Source organism: Thamnophis sirtalis, unplaced genomic scaffold, assembly GCF_051295495.1.
Source record: "Thamnophis sirtalis isolate CommonGarterSnake01/CBP01778 unplaced genomic scaffold, rThaSir2_p1.2 scaffold_1, whole genome shotgun sequence".
NCBI classification, from domain to species: Eukaryota; Metazoa; Chordata; class Lepidosauria; order Squamata; family Natricidae; genus Thamnophis; species Thamnophis sirtalis.
The window spans coordinates 97,351,341-97,373,227 of NW_028261381.1; the positions used below are offsets into that span (position 1 = coordinate 97,351,341).

Sequence of the window (21,887 nt, forward strand, 5' to 3'; positions counted from 1 at the left end):
GGTACTTGAGAGACCGCCTACTGCCAATTATCTCCACTAGACCGATAAGATCGCATAGATTAGGCCTCCTCCGAATTCCATCAGCCAGCCAGTGTAGACTGGCAACTACCCGGAGGAGAGCCTTCTCGGTGGCTGCTCCGACCCTCTGGAATGAACTCCCCGTGGAGATTCGGACCCTCACCACCCTCCAGTCCTTCTGCGCCGCCCTTAAAATCTGGCTGTCCCGGCTGGCCTGGGGTTAACGATTCTAACCCCGCTCGAATTGTATGACTGTTGTGTTCTTAAATGATGTAGTGTCTCCATGTTGTAAATTGTTTGTCCTCCCCCCTCATTTTTGAACTGTGAGACGCCCTGAGTCCCCCCAGGGAAAAGGGCGGCATACAAATAAAGTGAAAATGAAAAAAATGAAAAAATGAAAAGTTGGGCTTTGGAAGGTGTTTGGTTTATCTGAAGCCAACTACATCCTACATTTACCCAACAGCCCTTCACAGTGTAGGTATGTGTTGATACCTATGGGCAGTTGTGAGCAATTCTAAATTAGCCTTCAATTGTCAGCGTGCTTGGGTGTAAAAGATGATGAGGCAGAGGTGAAAAGAAATATGCCTAACACGCCATAAAAGGAAACCGCTGTAATCAGAAGCAACCTGTTATTGAATAATAGATATTTGAGATAAACAACAAGAAAGTTGGCAAGGAGTCACCTATAATGACTTGCAGTAAACTTCACCCTGGCTGCAGGCAGTTTGAGAAGATATGAATGGGGCATAGTTATAGGATTGCTTTCTGATTGTGAATTGGCACACCCAAACTACAGCATTCTCATGGTAGCATATTGTAGATGTAGTCTGACCAACTCAAAATAGGGAGGAACAAAGAAATTTAGGACTCAATCCTAGCATCAGGAAAATAAGCAACTAAGCAGAAAAGCGATAGAAGTTTATTAATGATTAAACTTAATTTTAGTGCAATAATCATAGATTGCTTCTTGAAATACTACGTATTCTAGAAAGAGACTCTCTTTCCAGACTTATTTGCCGTAATTTGGGTTTTTATTTAATAATTAAGTATTTTGCCCTGAAATACAAGAATGCCTAGTTATTTTATCTAATATAATTCGATAAAATTATAGAGTGAGGCCTTGTTGCAGGTTTGTTTTCTGATTGTGGATTGGCACCCCCAGCCTATATCATTCTTATGTTATCATATCATATATTGTGGATATAGCATGTAGCAAAGAGTCTGTTATTAATTATAATCCGATGAAAGAGATAATTATATATCTAGATGCAAGAACTATGGCTCAATAGAGCACATGTTTTGTGTGGAAAGGTCCCTGGTTTAGTTTCTGGAGGAGAAATCTGCCTCCACCCTTCTGGCCTTCCAGAGGAGCATTAAAACCTGCCAGTTGGCTTGGGCCCAGGTAGAGTACACTATACTGGAGGTGGTTGATTGAATGATAGATAAAAGTCCACCTCTGTGCTGTCTGCTCTTGATTTTAACTTTTTATTTAACGATTGTTAATCTTAACATTTTTAAGGTTTTGAAATGTATGCTTTTATTCTATTGTAAGCCGCCCAGAATCACTCAGGACAGTGAGCATATAAATATGGTTAAATAAATAAATAAGAATATCAAATGTATGTAAAATATTGATCAAAGGCAATGCATGTACTGTATTCATATGCATTAGTAAAAGATCTTAATAAGGAAATATTTACTTTACAACTGGTAAAAATTCAGGAAACAAGAAAAAGGGATATGTGAGAACATTACTTCTCAACATCATAGTTTCAATAAATTATTTTGGCGGCTGCTTTACTACTTATTCTAATAGGTTCATGTACAATATTTGATTCTGGAACAGAGAAATATGGAAATACAGCTGGATATTACCTTGAATCTTTTCTCTTTGCTTAAAGGCATGAATTTGATAACAAATTAGTCACAAGCACAGATTGGGAGAGTAATGCAAATCCAATAAAGATACTTTTGAGAAATATGACATAATCTTAAAATATTGTAATCCTATATTATACCATGTTAGAGTATTAAAACATAATTTTGTTATAGGTTCACATAGTTAACTTAAGATGAGTTATTAAAGTCCTTCACATTAAAATCATACAACCACATTAACTTGCTTTTAAGTCCCATGTTTTTAATTGCAATATATAGAATTATACATGCAGAAATAGCAAACAGGTTTTGTTTGTTGCACCTGGAGTCTGCTAAACTGAGGACTGATGAACTGAGGGTGTACTTTATATAGCCACCCATCTTATATAGTGATTCTGGTTGGTATACAAAGCAATAATGAAGACTACATAAAAATCATTACAACAATCAATTTAAATTACAATGAAAGTAAATGAAAAACATAATGGCAGTAAAATATGAAAAAACTGCATTGCATAACTGTTATACAGGTAGTTCTCACTTAGTGACTGTGATAATACAATGGATCAATCACAAAGGTACTTGTCACTTGATTGTAAAGTTCCAAAGGCTGAACACATATATGCTGCAGTCAAATTATCACATTTTTGGTTATTGACAACCAGCTCACCTTTATGGCCATTTACAACATCCCATAGTCATGTACCATAATTTTTGAGGTTTTTTTTCCTAGTTTGCAACATTAATTTCTGATTTGTAGCAAAAAAAAAATCCATTATATAAAACAGCTCAATGATAACAGTTTTCACTTAACAACCGCCTCACAAAAGTCATAAAATTAGGAGCAGTCATGTGGTGATCCATTTAATGATTGAAAAGACTTACCACTATAACTCCAGGCTATATAGAATAGAATATAAAGATGTAATATCATTGGATGATTTCATGATGATGTAATAAAATGTCATAATATAAATTTACTTCAAATTTAATATGCCTTATGTTGAAAGGATGTAATAATAGCTGGGCTTAATGGATGTTTAATAATTATATCAATTGGTATACATGTATATTAGATTGATGATACTAATAATGGGGAAAAACATGGAATTGAAAATTATTATAGAATGTTATCAATGCTAAAATAATAGAATGACTTCGAATAGGATAAAAAAAACCCTTTATTATTGGATATATTGAAGATGATACAATGAATCATTATAATATTAATGGTTATAGATTTAGAATACCTTGTCTAAAATGGAGAGACAATAATGATAAACAAAGGAAGCATAATAACAATGTATACAAAGATATCTTGATTGACAATATGTGAATTTTGATAAAATTCAAATGATGACTATGGAAAGGACGCAGAAAGACCTTGTAACCAATTTACACACTGTATGTATTTGAAGAGGCTTTTATGTAATATGTGTTGTGTGTTTGTGTTTGTTTGAAAATAAAAATTTTATTTAAAAAAAGACTGAATTCTAATAAGGTGGGAAATAAATACTATGTTGGTTGGGAACACAGGTAGTCCTTGACTTATCACAGTACATTTAGTGACTTTTCAAAGTTATAACGGCACTGAAACAATGACATATGACCATTTTTCACACTTATGACCATGGCAGCATCCCCATGATCACATGATCAAAATTCGGATGCTTGGCATCTGACTCATATTTATGACACTTGCAGTGTCCAGGGGTCATGTGATCATCTTTTGTGACCTTCTGACGAAGTCCATGGGGAAACCAGTTTCACTTAAGTAGTGTTAAGAGTTACTAACTTACCAACATAGTGATTCACTTAACAGCTGTGGCAGGAAAAGTTGTAAAATGGGACAAAACTCACTTAGCAACAGAAATTTTGGGCTCCATTGTGGTCGAACGTTGAGTACTACCTGTATTGGGAGCTTTAGTTTCAGACAACAGGCAAGGATCAAGTTCAGGGATGCTGCTGTGCACATTTACCTGCCAAATGTAAATAATAAGGTGGCCCCACCAGATCCCTTCCTTCCAACCGTTTTTCTCAGGTCCGCAAGCCGGCCAACTACTCTGTCTCCAAATGTTCCTTTGCAAGCATCCAAAATATCAGTTCTTCGACTCTTGACCCACTAAGCATCGGAGAAGAAACTTGGTGAGGGAGCCCCAAACCAATGAAGAAAAGAAGGGGCGGGGCTGCGGGCGTTGAATTTTCAGGAGGCTTATATTAAGCAGTTGGATCCGGCTGTTAACGATGGTGATTGCGAGTGGTGCAGCTTTGAGGAGTCGCTCTCTATTTTTTCGCAATAAAAGATCTTTGACATAAGCGCTTCCCCAGCCGACAGCGTCCCATCTCTCTTAGGGTCAGGGTCTTCGAGTCTACCAAAATGACCAGCAATCGGGATTTCGCTAAGGAGCAGCTGAAGCGCTGGCAAGAGCAGCGGAGCCTGCAGGTACCGACGGCGGTTCCCCCCCCCACTCCCCCCCCCCCAAATCCCGGCAGAGTCTGTCTTTCTGGCGCGCGTTTGCGTGCGGAGGAAAGTCGGAGCGCATCCGGGGAGAGGGCGGAGGAGATCAACCTGGAATAACGTGATGTAGTATAGTATATTGTTCATGGAGCCGAAGAGAAGCGTGCGCTTTATTTCGTAATGGGACAACAGATAGCAGCAAAACGGAGTTGGAGATGTGTAGTTAATAATTGGGAAGCGGGAACTGCAATAGGTTCGGTGTCGGGAAGGCTGGCTAAGGAATAGTTTCAGAAATAAGATTTGATCTGGTTTGGATACTCTACATCTCTCTCTTTTTGCAAGATAAGCAGTGTGTTTCTTGCTTGTAAAATATAATACAACTAAAAATATCAAATAGATAAGGGGTTGACTAAAGAGTAATTTGTTTTCTTTTTTTTCTTACTTTAATCCTTTTATTAGTTTTGTAAAGAGTTCAAAAGGACAAGCATACAACCTAGTTCTGCTGCTTAGACTGAGGATGCAATGGGAGAGCTTCACTGTAAAGGTGGATGATGGATTCATGGCATTTTCCACTTCCCCCCTTGCACTCTGCACTCCATCTGTCCATCTTTTGGGTGATCCTGTAGATGTATTCTCCTTAGTGTCTCCCACTCCCAGTTATTTTATTGTTTTATTTTATTGTTTAGAGTCCTTTCATTTTCTTCCTTTTTATTATTGTAACTGCCTAGAGTAGCCCCACAGTGAGATAGGTGGCAAATTTCAATGATGATGATGATGATGATGATGATGATGATGATGATACTTAATACTCCCCCCTCCTCCTATTTTCCTCACAGAAAACCACTAGACCAAGGGTCTCTAAACTTGGAAACTTTTAAGACTTGTTGACTTAACTGACTGTGGAATTCTGGAAGTTGATGTCCACAAGTTTTAAAGTTGCCAAATTTGGAGACCTTTGTGATAGAGCAAACTGTTGTGGATTAATGAGGGACCTCTGGAAAAAGTGTCCTTTTCTTACGAATTAGTCTAATGTAGCTTATTATATTTTGGGACAAACAATTCTTAACTACACTTTTTATAATGACTTATTTCTATCAAGAAGGAAAATACTTTCTCAGCATCTGCCATATTCTGTCAGATACAGTATGTGATATTCATGGTACCATCTTACAAGGAGAAAATGCAGCTCCTGGTACAATCCATCCATACCACATTTTTTAAACCCTATTTCAAGAGAAATAAATTTATACTTGACCACTGGTATCTGTTGGATTGAAAGAAATCTTAAAGAAGAATTAATATCAATCCAACAGATACCAGTGATCAAGTATAAATTGAAATCTGCTTAAATCCATATGCTTTATTCTGACTTGAAATATTTTTTTCAATTTTAGCCATTAGAATAAATAGAATAGAATAGAACAGAGCAGAGCAGAATTCTTTTTTTGCCAAGTGTGATTGGACACACAAGGAATTTGTCTTTGGTGCATATACTCTTAGGTGTACATAAAGAAAAATTAAATAGAATACATATTCAGCATGCTTTTGAGAATCAAATTAAGATGAAGCAAACAGTCTCTTTTCTGCCTTTGCTTAACTGTTAATTACTTTAATACAATGTAATAAATTACAAGAGAGCCAGTTTGGTGTAGTGGTTAAAGCATCAGACTCGAAAATGGGAGAGTGTGAGTTCTAGTCTTGCCTTAGGCACAGAGCTGGATGGCCTTGGGTTAATTGCTCCCTGAGCCCTAACGAAGCAGGCAATGGCAAACTACTACTGAAAAATCCTGATCATGATCTGAAATAATTGAATGGAAGAAACAAAACTATGTACACATAAATACATCTAAGGAAAAGTCAACACTATGATAGTCAATTTTGTTCTATTTTTCTTTTCTTTTTTATTAACCAGGAAGCTCAATTATTAAATAATGGGATCATTAATTATTTTAGGCTATTTTGATTGAAGATTCCAAAATAGAATGAAAAGCAATAAAGTTGATTTCTCTCTTTATCAATCAAATGCATTTGTTTACAGTGCAGTAAATTAAAATTTATATTCCCTCCAGTGTCATTTAAAGAAACTTTTAAAGATTTTGATATACAATTTAACAGAATTAACCAGGATACAAGCAGGTGATTCTTCAGCTTAAACATTATTAGTGTTTTTATAATTCTAGCTAAATTGTACAAAAGATGGCTGTGTATCACTGTGTAGTACATATCAATCTTCAGTTTGTATGGTAAGTTTCTTTTGCTGTTCTCTCCTTTGCTCCATTCCTAGCCTGCAACCTACAAAGCAGATCTGGAGTGTATTCAACAAGTAGAGATTGGGAGGACTGTTCAATTCACCAGTTAGCCTTTTAAATAGATGAAAATAATTAGCTGTAGTCTAGGAAGTCATACAGTATTATTAAAGGGTTCAATTCAATTAAGATTCAATTGTTTTAATTGGATGGAAGTGTTGCTTCCAGTAAAAGTACAGTATTTTTTTTAGAACGTAGAACTTACTAAGTGTGAGTTCATTATGAAGATTATACATTGTGCTGAGATGCATTAATATGATTAGCACTCTTGCCCTGCTTTCTCTGACTTATCTATATTCTGTGATAAATGGTAGAAAAGGTGGATAGGCAACTTCAAGGGATTAATTCCATTTCTCATCTCTTATCAGAAAATCTGCCACAGACACTCCTTTTGGAATACCAGGAAAAATGGTCACAACAATCAGAGTAGGAGGGTGATATAAATGAAGAAAGCCTCCCCTGTCTCTTTCTGCTGTTGCAATTGAATATGTATTGTCCCACATTCATACTTGGAATTCATCCTCTGTCTATTAGAGGAGATCATGAGAAACGGTGTCACCAGTTTGACTTCAAATATACAGATAGTTCTTAGTTAACCATTCAGCAACCATTCAAATGAGGGCACAGAACAAGAGGTACTTATGACATTCTCAAAGTTCCAGCCAGCATGCACATGTACATTATCTCGGCAACCAGCCCAGACTTTTGATATTTATAGTTTCTGCAGTCACGTGGTTGCCATTTGTAACCTTCCCTGCCAATTTCCCACAAGCAAACTCAAATTAAATGGCAGAGAAAGTTGCAAATTGCTTCTGTAAATTGTTTGTGCAATTGGCCTGCCCATGCTTTTGCAGCATCATTGCAGTACCTCTCACACTGTTTTGCACCTGGCAGCAGCCACTCCCTGCCCAGCCACTCCAACCACCTACATACCATCCCGCACCCAGCAGCAGCCATTCCCAGCCCTGCCATACTCATGCCATGCAATATATTCTCTCTCAGCTGGCAGAAAACAACCCTAGCTCCCACTCCATGGCAACCATTTACCTGTCCATTGGTTTGCTTGCAGGCCACCTGATATTTGGAACTTCCTGCCACCTTTGCCATTGACTTTGCTTGTTGGAGGCCAGAAGGAAGTTGTGATGATATCCTCGCTTACAGGCCAGAAGCTACATTCCTTGCTTAACAACAGCAATGTGGATTTCCATCACTAACTGTCATATGATTCCATGCTTAATTACTATCTTGCTTAGCATCAGAAATTTAAGTCCAAGTTATCATTGTTAAGCAAGGACTACCAGTATGGAAGTTGTGTAACTGAACATACTCACAATAGCATGCTGATTACTGATTTTTACAAGTAGCATTGACATCACCGTTTAATGAAAAATAAGCATCAAAGGCGATCATTTTGGAGATATGGAACGTGACTTAGTATGAAGCTTGAGTTAATATTAATCAAATATTAAACTTGATTAATGGAATGAATATTACAGAATTTTACTCTGTTTAGTATCTTGACACATGTATGGAATGAGCAATGAGAGATGAGTTTTGTAATTCATCTTTTTGATTTATAAGAAATTAGCACTCAGAGTGCATACTATGAGTTTTTAATGGGCTTCAAAGTCCTGATATATTTAGCTTTAAAGTAGTATGTTTTTGTTATAATTAAAGAATATATTTTAAACAGAAAAGACAATTTAAATTTAAAATTGCACTGATATCTTAGTTGCAACTGAAACGACAAAGTGGTTGTATCATGGTTCCAAATAGCATCTAATATAAAATCAGAGTCCAAGGCAAGAGGTTCCTCAAAGTTCCAATTTATTAAAAGAACCATGTTGGCATATCTGGGAAAACCCAAATCTGAAAGCTTCCAGGTTTTCCCACCCAGTTAAGTTCAAGATCCTGCCCCAACACCCGCAAATTCATCACATGGTCCAATCTTTCACTGCCACGAAAACAGATTCCTCCCATCCAGATCTGGGCAGGAGCAGAGTCAAAGTCGACCTTGACTTTCAGAGAAGAATGTTGTTATGGCTACACATCACCCAACTCCACATAATCCCCTCTCCCAGTTTCCCATGATAGAAAGTGTGGCAGGCCTGAAGTCCAAAACGAAAAGATGGCTTGCAGGTCTGACAGATTGCATGTAAATTAAATTCATTCTCATTGGGCTATTTCTCTGCAGTATAAATGCACATTAAGATCTGCTATCGCCATTCAACCCTATTTAATTTAATTATGAGATTCCATTGCATGAGGAAGACCTTGTAAATTATATAGATAAAAAAATCACCAACTTGGTAAAATAAGAAGTTGATATTCAAGCTGTGACTGGTTGCCTACAGCATAGACCTTTTATAAAAGGCTTTTAAAAAAAAACTGGCAATTTAAATGGGTGTATTAACAATGCTATCATGTGGGTTGATATAATTAAAAACATCTTATACCACCCCAAAGGTATTTTGCAAGCCATTGAATTAAATATGCTGGCCATGTTCCCAAATCAAATCCTGCCTTAATAAATTAATATACATATTTTATTCTTGGGCTCCTCTCAAAATACTTCATTACAACTTTATATAAGTGAACAAAGCAACTAAGAAACCCAATGGCAAGATTTCAGCACTTCCTTAATATAAGAAATAGCCACGGTGAAGAATAATGTCTATTATTTTACTGCCTTTTTTGTTTTTGGGGTTACTGGTATGAACAATTGTGTGTATTCTAGTATGATGATTTCACTGCAGATACTTCAAAGAAAGAAATGAAAGTTACGGTAAAACATTTATCAAGCATTATGCAATGTTGGAATATTCCTGTTTTGTACAGTCTGGAAATGAAACTGCTATAAAACCCAGAATTGGATAAATGCATGAATACAAATTTAGTAACTAGGGTCTGGACAAAACTGATTTTATTAGATTTTTTGTTTTATTGTAGAAAAGTGCTGTTTTATCTTATAAGCATAGAATAAATAAAATCACTATTGTTACATTATATTATTGTTACATTTAACATTTTTAAACTTAATTAAAGGTGAAGGTAGTTAATTTGATTACTACCTTCATTTATATGCTATGGTTATTTCCCCTAATTTTCATATTTAAAAATTACAATGTAATAACAGATCTTAATAATTTATGATATTGTGTGGTATCCTGGGGCCATCCTGGAAGATTATTTAATGGCTTTCTTATTCATGGAGCACAGCAGTAAAAAACAGATTTATCAAGACGTTTGGAAGTGTGGGAATATTTTCTGTTTTATGAGGTCTCATGATGAAACTTCCCTGAAGCATGCAGCTAGACAAAACTGGGATATATCATCCCAGAAACTTGTGCATGGTTATTTTATTAATGTCAAAAAATTCTCAAGTTGTTGTCACTAAATAAAAATAAAGTATCGCTTAAACTGGTATCTATCTCTAGATTTCCATTTTAAAAAACACTACTTTAGTTTCTTGCTTAAAGTTACCCAGGATGGTTTATCCATGTTATTTCTGAATTGAATACATTTTTGAATAATTCCTTGAGATGAAAAAGTAGATCCCAATTTGTAAGTAATTCCCTAAAGGATTTCATTGGCATGATCCTGTTTCTTATCTTTCATTTTGAGTGGGATGCACTGGGTGATCTTGTTTGACATAATGGTTTAAAATACCTAGATAAATCAGCAGTTGCTAAATGCCACCCTAGTCAACCATGAATCACCGAGGATTCATGAATGATCAAATATATGAAACCAAATACAGAATTCTCATTTGAAATTCCATAATGTTATTTTTTAAGGCAAGAGTGAACCCTAGATTGAAGTATTGGCTTTTGACTGAAGTGCTGGGGGGACATTCAAAAATATAACACATGAAATCATCTAGGAAGATAATTTAATGGCTTGTTTACATGTGTAGCAGAGTCCTAAGATTTGTCAAGCATTTGGAAGTACGGAAATATTTTTTTGCCTAATGAGAGCTGGGGATGAAACAGCCTGAAATGTACAACTGAATGCATTGAACCCATAGTGATTCTCTGTGTACATATTCCTTGATGTATAAATAGTCCTCGACCTATGAGCCCAAAATTTTCATTCCTAAGTGAACAGTTGTTAGGTGAGTTTTTGCCCCATTTTATGACCTTTCTTGCTACAATTGTTAAGAGAATCACTGCAGTTGTTAAGTTAATAACATAATTGTTAAGTGAATCTGGCTTCTCCATTTGGCTTATTGGAAGACTGCAAAAGGTGATGATATGCCCCCAAGATTCTGCAACCGTCATAAGATAGTCTCCAAGATGCTGCAACCGTCATAATATGAGCCAGTTGTAGTTTGAATTTTGATTGCATGACCATGGGGATGCTGCAACATCCGTAAATGTGAAAAATGGTCCTAAGTCATTTTTTTCAATGCTGTTGTAACTTCAAACGATCGCTAATGGAATGGTTTGAAGTGGCGGACTACCAGTACCCTAATTATGTTGCTACGTGCATGTTAATCCACTCTCTAGGGCACTCTAAGTCTTTTGAATGTTTCACAAAAGTTTTAAAAATAGCGAAGACTTCTTTTCAAAGCATGTGAAAACGTTCGGAAAATTCCTCTTCCATCCTGCTTAATTTTTCTGCATGCAGGTCTCAAGCCATATGCTGCTCTATCAAGTGTGCTTTAGCTAATTCAGAGCTCTATTGAGTATAGTGATGCGTGATTCTGTGATGAGCGATAGCCATGTGCAATAGTTTTCATCCAAAGCAGAAAGGTAGTTATTTAAGTTCAGGAAACATTGCAAGAGGTAGTAACAAGATGCAACCCGTCACTGCCTTATAGCCATGTCCTTTAAACATCTTACTGAGCCTGAATAGCACCTATGCAAGCAGAAAACTATGCGGTTGCGTTAGGAGAAACATTTCCTAGTGACATAGAAATCTGACACCCTTGGGCTGAAAACCTTTATTATGAAATGCTTTTGAAGAAGTTGTCATTCTTAGAATTGTGGTTATTTCATTTGCTGACTTTAAAATCTCAGAGGAACTCTTTGATGTCAGCATAGCTTAATTTCAAGAATAGCCTTTTCTTTTTAAAGATACTTTTATTGTTTTAAAATAACAGGTTAAAAAAACCTCACAAATATAAAAAGGCCTGCATTGTCAAAAAAAGAAAAAACCTAATCTTTTTTTTAAAAAAGAAAAATACAGTAACAACAAAAAGGATATATCATTTTATATGTAAATAATTACAACTCTATATTAATATATCTATGTATTATCTAATGTAATTAGTCAAGTAGATATATATTTATAATACATTTATATAATTATCATTTTAACCTATTTATGTAAATGAGTTCCATATCTCATTATGAGATTCATTTGCTTGTCCATACAGAGTCTATGTATGTATGAAATAGGCTCATAAGTGGCAAGTTCAATCAGTCTTCAATTTATTATTGTAAAGAACCATATATTTATTTTTTCAATGCTGCAGCCCCAGTCTTTTGAATGTAACAAGAGGTTCCATTTACATTAGAAGAGAAAATTGGTAGCTCAGGTTTAAAATGAGGAGTCCTTTTTGACCCTCCCCCCACGCATGTGCGTGCGCCCCCTGTCCCGCCTGTGCACCACATCTGCGCGACAGAGACACGAAAACAGCTGGCTGGTGGGAGTCATGCACACATGCACGGTGGAGCTAGCTGGGACGACCGCTCGCGTCCCCACAGAGATGGCTGTGCATGCCACCTGTAGAATGCGTGCCAAAGGTTCGCCATCACTGGAATAAACTCTCAGTGCTTTCAAACTCTATCCCGGCTCATGATTCCTGCACTGGACACTTCCGTGTTTTACCACTAGCTATATTTAAACTTAAAATTATATTTTATTGTATTACAGCTAATCTCTTAATTCATATGATAATAATATGTCAAATTTTTCTGAAACTACGGAAAGCAAATTTCCTCAGATTTGTCTGTCAAATTAATCTCGAATTGCTTTAAAGTTACCTTTAAAAAATTGTGGATGCTTTTATTGTTATATTAACTGTGATTTTGTTTTGAACCTAGGAAGTTGATTCCTTAACCACAGGAGCTGGAATCCCAGTGGGAGACAAGCTGAATGTCCTGACCGTTGGTCCAAGAGGCCCACTCCTGGTTCAGGATGCGGTTTTCACGGATGAGGTGACACACTTTGACCGAGAAAGGATTCCTGAGAGAGTTGTCCATGCCAAAGGAGCCGGTTAGTCTTTGAATTTGCATGTGTCTGTGCCTCTTATGCTTTTAATCAATCTATTCAGGAATATTTTTTTATTCTATGATGCTTACACAAGTAGTCGTTGACTTAACAACAGTGACTGTTCCAAGTTACAAACAGCACTAAAAAAAAGTGACTTATGACTAGTTTCCACACTTACGATTGTAGCATCCACATGGTTATGTGGATCAAAATTCAGAGACTTGGCAATTGACTCATATTTATGACAGTTGCAGTGTCCTGGGGTCATGTGATCCCCTTTTATGACTTTCTAACAAGCAAAGTCAAAGAGGAAGCCAGATTCACTTAACAACAGTTTGTCTAATTTAGCAACTCTCATGATTCACTTAACAATTGTGGCAAGATCGTAAAATGGGTTCAACTCACAAATGTTTCACTTAAGCCAGTGGTTCCCAAACTTGGCAACTTTAAGTCTTGTGGACTGCAACTCCCAGAATTCTGGGAGTTGAAGACCACAAGTCTTAAAGTTGCCAAGTTTGGGAACCACTGACTTAAGCAACAGAAATTTTTGGCTCAATTGTGGTCATAAGTTGAGTATGTACAGTAGTCTGAGAAGCAACCAATGATGATTAGTTATTGTAGTATTAATTTTTCCTACTGATTTTTTTTATTGGTGTTTGAATTATCTATAATCTATCCATTTGTGAGAGTTTAAAGTTTTGTTTTTATCATAACTTTATTTATCTTTGCTGATTGTATTTTACTGATAGATACAATTTAATAACACTTAACATTTTTTATTTAAAAGTTTGAATTAAAATTGTGGTTAATTAATTGTATCAATTGTATGGCTCATAGATTTGCGAATAGAAGTAACCAGAAAATATTAGAATCCGATCAACCATCTTTAATGTTGGAGAATGAGATCTTTTTATAATTTTTTTCACTTTGTTCTGTAATACTACATTATTCATATATCATGATTTATTCTGCTGAATCCTTGCTTAATTGTATCATATGTACTAAGCTCTTATTAACCTACCATAGTTTACTTGTCAACTTTCAGTTGACTCATAATATTTTCTCAGAATTTTAAAAAGAAAATCCATAAATATTGTATTGGCCAGAGGAAGAATTCTTTGCATTTATTGCTCCAGAAATGTATTTATGATTCAGAGGTTCATATTGAACTAAGAATAATTTCACTATGCATATTTAATATTTACTGATAATTTAGTTTCTGTTTTTTCTTGCATGTAATACACCCTTTCTTTCCACATACAGATCTAATCAAGAATGATATGCTATAGGTAGAAATATTTAGAAATTACTATTGCTCAGTCTGTAAAAACCATTTGTGTGCAATGGCTATGGATCCAATAATTGTTTCATTTGCTTTACGTTAATGTCAGGGGAGAAACAAGAAAAAAATAGTGAAAGTTGTTTTTTTTTGTTAGAATCCTTTGTTGTTCATTAGAATCCTTTGTTGAATCAGAGACTCACTAAAAGGAGATGCTTTATTTCTAGTAATGTTTTCCCCCCCAAAAAATCACCAAAATGGGTACATGTAAGTCCCTGATATTAATGTTTCTTCTACCGTAGGTGATATTCTTTCCAACACTATGGACTTTGGAATAATCTTTAGCATAATTAGCATAAAATGTGCACTTATAAGCCATTGATAATAATGAAAATATTATATTCTGCTTCATCTACTATAATTGATATTCTTTGCAACTTTATGAACTTTGGAACAATCTTTTTAAAATTGTAATAAACTAATCCCTTTTAATTTTTCAGGAGCATTTGGCTTTTTTGAAGTGACTCATGATATCAACAAATTTTGCAAGGCAAAGGTATTTGAGCACATAGGCAAAAAAACTCCAATGGTTATTCGATTTTCAACTGTTGGTAAGGATCTTCCAGACTTTCAGTGTATCTAATTTATTTTCTTCATATATAAAGAAGTTTCACTGAGTCTGTGTGTGTGTCTGTGTCTGTGTCTGTGTGTGTGTGTGTGTGTGTGTGTGTGTGTGTGTGTAACACATTTATTTCAGTGGATGTTTATGTGCTGTTTTCAATTGATACTGGGCAATGTCATTTAATAAATAACATCTTCAATATGAAATGTTGATTCTTTATATTTTCCTAATTTTTAATAGAATCTTATTAAATAGATTACTACATGAAAGGATCAACACATGTATAGCCTTGAGCAAGTTTTAGTAATACCCAAAATATAGGTGTATTATTTCTCTAAAGGATGTTTATGTCTGTATGTATCTGAAAGAATAATGACATATAATTTATAACATTATTTGACAGTTTGATTAAAACAGCTGTTTTTTTAAAATTTGTATTGCCTTGTTTTGTTTGATGTTTTTAATTGTTTTAATTTAGTATTATATTTTCTAAACTGTCCACAGTCTGCTGAGTGGGCATCTCCAATACATTTAAAGAATGAAACCAAGGTGTAAATTTAATGAATATTTCATAAGTGCTTTTTCTGCATTTAGTCAGTGAATGTATTTTGTAAATTATTTGTGTTTAAAAGATCATTTATAAGTAATGTTTATTAAGTCACACCTTCCTAGCCTCCTGCTATCTCTCTGAACTTTAAATTACTTCTGTGCAATTCTGTTTCTGCTCTTTATCTCTTAAATGTCAACTTTCTGGATTATAATTCCACCTTAAATAAATAAATTGGCAATGTCATTTAGGGTATTAGATTATGAGCATAGGATTTAATCACAGGATATAATTTTTTTAGCTGGAGAATCAGGCTCAGCTGACACAGTGCGTGACCCTCGAGGCTTTGCAATGAAGTTCTACACTGAAGATGGAAATTGGGATCTTGTAGGGAACAACACTCCCATCTTCTTCATTAGAGATCCATTACTGGTAAATTGGAACATTAGTGATATTTATGATTTATGGGACCTTAAAAAGTAAAGAAAAAGAAAATGGTGTGTATTTAAAGCAATATCTTCTAACAAGGGTCTTCTATGCCATTTGAATGTGTATAGTAATACAAATAAATATTCTATCTCAAATGTTTCAATTGCAGTGATGCAATTTGCATATGTGAGCACATTCAAACCATTAATTTAATGGACCTGAAATTAACTCTATAAATAAATATTCCTGACTTGGATTATTTCCCATGTAGGTTTCTCTTGATGATTGTTCCATATTTAAAATTTTATTAAAATGGGATGGCACTAAAGGGTTTGCAAATATTCAGCTTGCAAAACTGAATATCATTGTCTAAATATTTGCAAATAATATCAGGATAACATAATCGTCTGAGAGGGGAAAAAAGCTTGGCAAAAACAAAAATCATGCTATCTGAAATTCTAAGTAAATAATATGCTTTTAATCAGGTTTCTGCCATAATAAGCATGGTCGTTGTTTTGGAACCTGCCATTATAGTTTCTTTCGGACACTTAGAACTCATTGACACTGTATTGCAAACTGCCAACAGTTCTCTAGCAGGACTTTTAGTTCCTGAGCAGAGAGCAGGACTTTTAGTTCCTGAGCAGAGACCCTGTTATGCTGTCTGCACTGCTCCTCCCAAGGCCTCTTCCACAACCCTATCCTCCTTGTCTACTGTGCTACCTCTCTGCTCTGTGGCTATAAATCGTCTGGGCTGAAAATCCTGCTTGAATTTTGGGTTGGATCTTTTTCAGCAACCCCTCAGAAACGAGAGGAAGTCCTCTTGTCTGTGAGGGCTGGCTATAAACATTTCATACTGCAAATGCTCCATGCTGAAATCTTTGCATTTCAAGTTATAAATTTTTCAGCCAGTCCCAAGAAAATAAAGGAATTTGGCAGGTAGCAGCAGTGACTTGCAACCTTTTCTACTAGCTTCCCCATTGTTCCCTGTCAGCTTCTGGGGAAGCTGACAGGGAACACTGCAAATGGTGATCACATGATGTAGGGCAACCAACCACAAGTACAAACAGGTACCCATATCACTATCAAGATTATGGGGGCACTACAACAATCATAACTTTGGGCATAAGTGATAACCCCTTTGTTCAGTGAACTTATAATTTTGAATGGTCACTATGCAAATGGTTGTTAAGCAAGGACTACCTGTAGATTTTGTAGGTATGTGGTGGCTCAGTGGCTAAGACGCTGAGCTTGTCGATCAGAAAAGCTGGCAGTTCGGCAGTTCAAATCCCTAGCACCATTTAACAGAATGAGATCCTGTTACTTATCCTAGCTTCTGCCAACGTAGCAGTTTGAAAGCATGTAAAAATGCAAGCAGAAAAATAGGAACCACCTTTGGTGAGAAGCTAACAGTGTTCCGTGTGCCTTCGGCATTTAGTCATGCCAGCCATATGACCACAGAGACGTCTTCGGACAGCGCTGGTTTTTCAGCTTTGAAACGGACATGAGCACCACCCCTTAGAGTCAGGAATGACTAGCACATATGTGCGAGGAGAACTTTTACCTTTACCCGTAGATTTAAATTTAAGTGTATAGCATTTTAATTCTTTGTTTTATATTCTGCTAGTTTCCATCTTTTATTCATACTCAAAAGAGGAATCCACAGACACATCTGAAAGACCCAAACATGGCATGGGACTTCTGGAGTCTTCGCCCTGAATCTTTGCACCAGGTAAGATTTTACCCCCTTCTAGTCTGTTTCATTTAAGTCATCTATTCTTCATCTTGAGCTCAGAGGAAATGACAGAGACCAGGAGATATAAAGACTTGATTCTTATTATGTTGCTATATTAAATTACATTTTTCATCGTAGAAAAATTTCTCAAGAGAGAAGAGAACTGGGTTTAGTTTCTATGGCATTGTCATTTTTTAAGATAAAAGCCAAAAAGTTACAATAAGCCATTTCTTGTTCCAGTTCCACTCTTGCAAACATGAAGGGAAAGAGAGAAATATAGGGTAGTATCTAGAATTCCTTGAAATTAATATGTTTGTCTTTGCAAGTAGAAATATGAATATAGAACTATGCATACAGTGTGTATAAAAGCCATAAATTATGATGAAGAACAATGTTTTTTATTTATCTGTTGTTACCTTACATTTGCAATATCAATAAAAATTTCATAACATACAAAAAGCAACTAAAAAGATTTTTTTAAAAAAATAATGCTAGCTGAGTTTAAGACTATTTTTTAAAAGAAAAACTCAAGACTGCTTTCAAAGCTTGCTTTATATATAAAGAAGAAACTATCCATCTTTTCCCATCGAAAGATTTGCAGAATCTGTGTTTAGATTATATGGTTGTAGTTAGAATGCTTAATTATGGGAATAAAATAGCAATAGCAATTAAACATACTTCTTCATAGTGCTTTACAGCATTCTCTAAGAATTTAACAAATTTAACAAATTGTCCCAACAACCTTGATCCTCCTTTTACTACACACTACAGTCAGGATCGAACGCCTAGCTATGGGCAGAGTTAACCTGCAATACTGTATTCTCATCTGTATTCTAACCACTGCATTACCATACAGTGTTAGAATGCAGTATTGCAGTAATAAACGCTCAGTAACATAAGCTAATAATTGAAATACTGAGTTTCACACAGGCAACTCCAATTCTTTTAATTCCAGGCTGGAAAATAATTTGGGATGTTCTGAGACAGCATTAGATTTATTGGGAAGATATTGGAGATACTTTTATTTGATTGTTGTTTTGTTAGTCGCAAAATCATGACCGACCGATCATGACCCAATAGACAACATTCCTCCAGGCCTTCCTGTCCTCTATCATCCCCCGCTGTTCATTTAAACCCACATCAACTGCTTCAATGTCTCCATCCAGCCACCTTATTCTCTGTTATCCCCTTCTTCTTTTGCCCTCAACCGTGAGTCCTTCCTTCTCATTAGGTGGCCAAAATATTTGAGTTTAATCTTCAGGATCTGGCCTTCTAAAGAGCAGTCAGGGTTGATCTTATCTAGGACTGATGGGTTTGATCACCTTGCAGTCCAAGGGACTTGCAGGAGTCTTCTACAGCACCATAGTTCAAAGGCCTCAATTCGTTTCCTATTCTTTTTATTTGATTAATTCCTAAATTAAGTTTAACCATTTGTTGCACATAGTCCAGAGATGTTCCTTAGAAATTGTTCTTCAATTGTAAATATATTACTTATTTATTGTGTAGCTCTTGCTCCTACAACAATTTACTTATTTCAGTAATCAGCATTGCTTCTTTCCTAGGGCTGAGAAATAGTGATTAGCCCAAGATTACCTAGCTGGCTTTGTTCATAAGGTGTGGCTAGAACAGTGGGCCAGTCACTATTTCTCAGACCTAGGAATGAAACAATGGCAAACAAGGGCTGTTGTTGTGGGGAAAATAGGAGGGAGGAGTATTTGGTATGTTTGCCACCTTGAGGTATTTTTAAAAATAAAGGTGGTCCTTATTCCTGAGGAGTGCTCAGTTGCAAGTTTTTTATAGAAATCAATTGAAGATATACCACTTCACTTCATACCTGTTTTTAAAGCAACCGGATAATTGCGCACATGCGCGCAACGTGCGGCGCCTGCGTGAGCTCCGACAAGCAGCTGGGTGTAACAGGGGCGGTGGAGTGTGCATGTGTGTGCAGTGCCTACATACATGCACACTTCACTGCCCCTGTGCACAAACAGGACGTGCGGCCCCTGTGAGCAGCATACTGGTAGCAACAGGGAGAGGAACCCACCACTGTTCTAGCCTAAGGTGACCAGATTTTCAGATTGGAAAAGAGGGACACCCTTGACCGGGGGGGGGGGGGGGCTTGATTAAAAAAAATTTTTTTTGTCAAAAGGTCACCCCAGGACACTGAAACCAGCATAAATACGAATCTGTTGCCAAACAAAATTTTGATCACGTGACCATGAGGATGCTGCAACGGTCGCTAAGTGTGAAAAATGGTCGCAACAGTCGCTAAGTGTGAAAAATGGTCATCAGTCACTTTTTTCAATGCCATTGTAACTTTGGTCACTAAATGTTTTCCCCCTCCTCGAGACTCCTCACTTAGCGACCATCAGAAATACGAATCTGTTGCCAAACATCAACATTTTGATCGCGTAACCATGAGGATGCCACAACGGTCGCTAAGTGTGAAAATGGTCGCTAAGTGTGAAAAATGGTCATCAGTCACTTTTTTCAATGCCATTGTATCTTCCTGATTATTAAAAGTGCAAATTCACTCAGTGTCAATCATGACTCCTGAGTCCATTTCAAAGTATTGTGCATAGAAATTTTTAAAATGGCTTGTTTCAATTTATTTTGGATAGAATCTTTTTTTAAATAGTCTAAGACAATTTAAAAAAAGAATCAACACAGAATACCACTATTTTAAAAAATCATATGCACAATAAATAAAATATTATTTTAAAATACATTGAGCCTATACTTCTTACAGTAAATGACTCATCTGGAAACAAGCCAATAGCAGTTTTGTGCTTTAAAATTTACAGATTTTCCAAAATCAGCTTAAAGTCCAAATATTTAAAGACCACCCCCCTCAAAGCTATCTTACCAGAGCTTTAAATATCTTCTGGGGAGGCCCTGCTAGTAATCCCATTCATGACAAAGGTAGGGCTTTCTCAGGAGGAAGGTCTCAGCTGGTGCCCATCCTTTGGAAACCTCCTCCAGAGCAGGGAGCCCTAACCTGCTGTCCATTCAGGGAGGCTGTACAAATTATTCTGTCTTCTAGAATCTAGAGCCATTGGGATTTAATATGGTTTTATCACTGGATTTTCTTTTTATTGTTTTTGTGGAATTGTTACAATGATTTTATAATAATATAATTTTATTTGGCATTTTTGTTGCTGTAAACTGCTGAAAGCCCCTGATAGAATACAAATTATTTAATAATAAATTAGGAAATGTGTAGCTGTTTTCTACACATTGGTTTGTTTGAACAGCTGAAATCAAGCCTGTTCACCCAAGGCAATTCTAGAGTAACATGTGCTTCAGGACAACCTCCCTCTTAGACTGCTTTTTAAAAATGAATTATGCCTTGCTTTTCTATATTATCTTCACTGACACTGTTAGTTTTATTGTTTTCTTGAAGAGATATTTTATTATTCTTTTGTAAATCCTTTTGGATTTTTTCATGAAGAATTCCAGTATAAAAATAAAAAAAACAACACCATAGAGTAAGCTATCTTTTTCAAATACACTTGCAGTGGCAACCTATTACATATTACCTGGCAAAAGAAATCAGTGTTTCTTAAAATCTCTCCTTGGAGTCCAGAGGGTCAGACCCAATCAAGGGTACTCAAAATTCAAATTTGCCAGCCTATGTTGAAATCCCATCAAACAATTGTGAGAATCCACAGTAGCAGTGAATACTTAGATTTCAATATTTAATGCAATACATATTGATAAATATAACCCATACAAACAAATACCATTTTGGGATCCTGAGAGAAAATTTTTAAAACAAAGACAGTAATATAGATTCAGGCGGCTAACACATACAACTGTAATGTTTTGAACATATTTTTCTCTCTACACTATACAGCCTTCTGATGCATGAAATGAAACTCTTACTCTTAACTCTATAGGCACACAATCTTTCCAGTAGTTCACATACTAGTTGGTAACATCTTAATTTGAGGCTTGATTGGAACATTATACAGTTATTGAAAGACAGTAAAATGGACATCAACAATCTCACACCCTGCTCAAAGTTGTGACAGCAAGTTTAAATTTTTGACCTTAACTATCAAGAAAAAAAACAATTTTAAAACGGGCATGTCAGTGACTTCTTAAAAGTCAGGATGCCTGGTCAAGATTAAATTGCAGGTAGATTTCTTATCACTTTCTAAAAAGAGAAAAATTCAGAACATAACAAATAAAAGGTTGTGAATTTCACAGATGAGACAGAAAACCACAAATGGGAAAATATGACCTACAAAGGCATGAATCTCCCATATTATGGGAATCCCATAAACCCTGCAGATGTTCATAATGAAATTATATTTAACTATTTGGGACAGAAAGACAACACAGACTATTTTTTTTTAAAAATTCACCAATATCACACCATAAGATTCTTTATCTT

At 35.8% G+C, this 21,887-nt stretch overlaps 1 protein-coding gene across 1 annotated transcript in view; it reads left to right on the forward strand.

Moving 5' to 3' along the window:
- The first annotated feature begins 4,216 nt into the window (after positions 1 to 4,216).
- Positions 4,217 to 21,887, forward strand: part of LOC106556784 (catalase) — a 35,683-nt gene continuing 18,012 nt past the window's right edge. Inside the window, exons 1-5 of the mRNA XM_087704316.1 lie at positions 4,217 to 4,339; positions 12,711 to 12,882; positions 14,659 to 14,769; positions 15,629 to 15,759; positions 17,381 to 17,485. Coding sequence (XP_087560442.1) covers positions 4,274 to 4,339; positions 12,711 to 12,882; positions 14,659 to 14,769; positions 15,629 to 15,759; positions 17,381 to 17,485 — 585 coding nt within the window. The 5' untranslated portion in view covers positions 4,217 to 4,273. The remainder of the gene's footprint in view (positions 4,340 to 12,710; positions 12,883 to 14,658; positions 14,770 to 15,628; positions 15,760 to 17,380; positions 17,486 to 21,887) is intronic.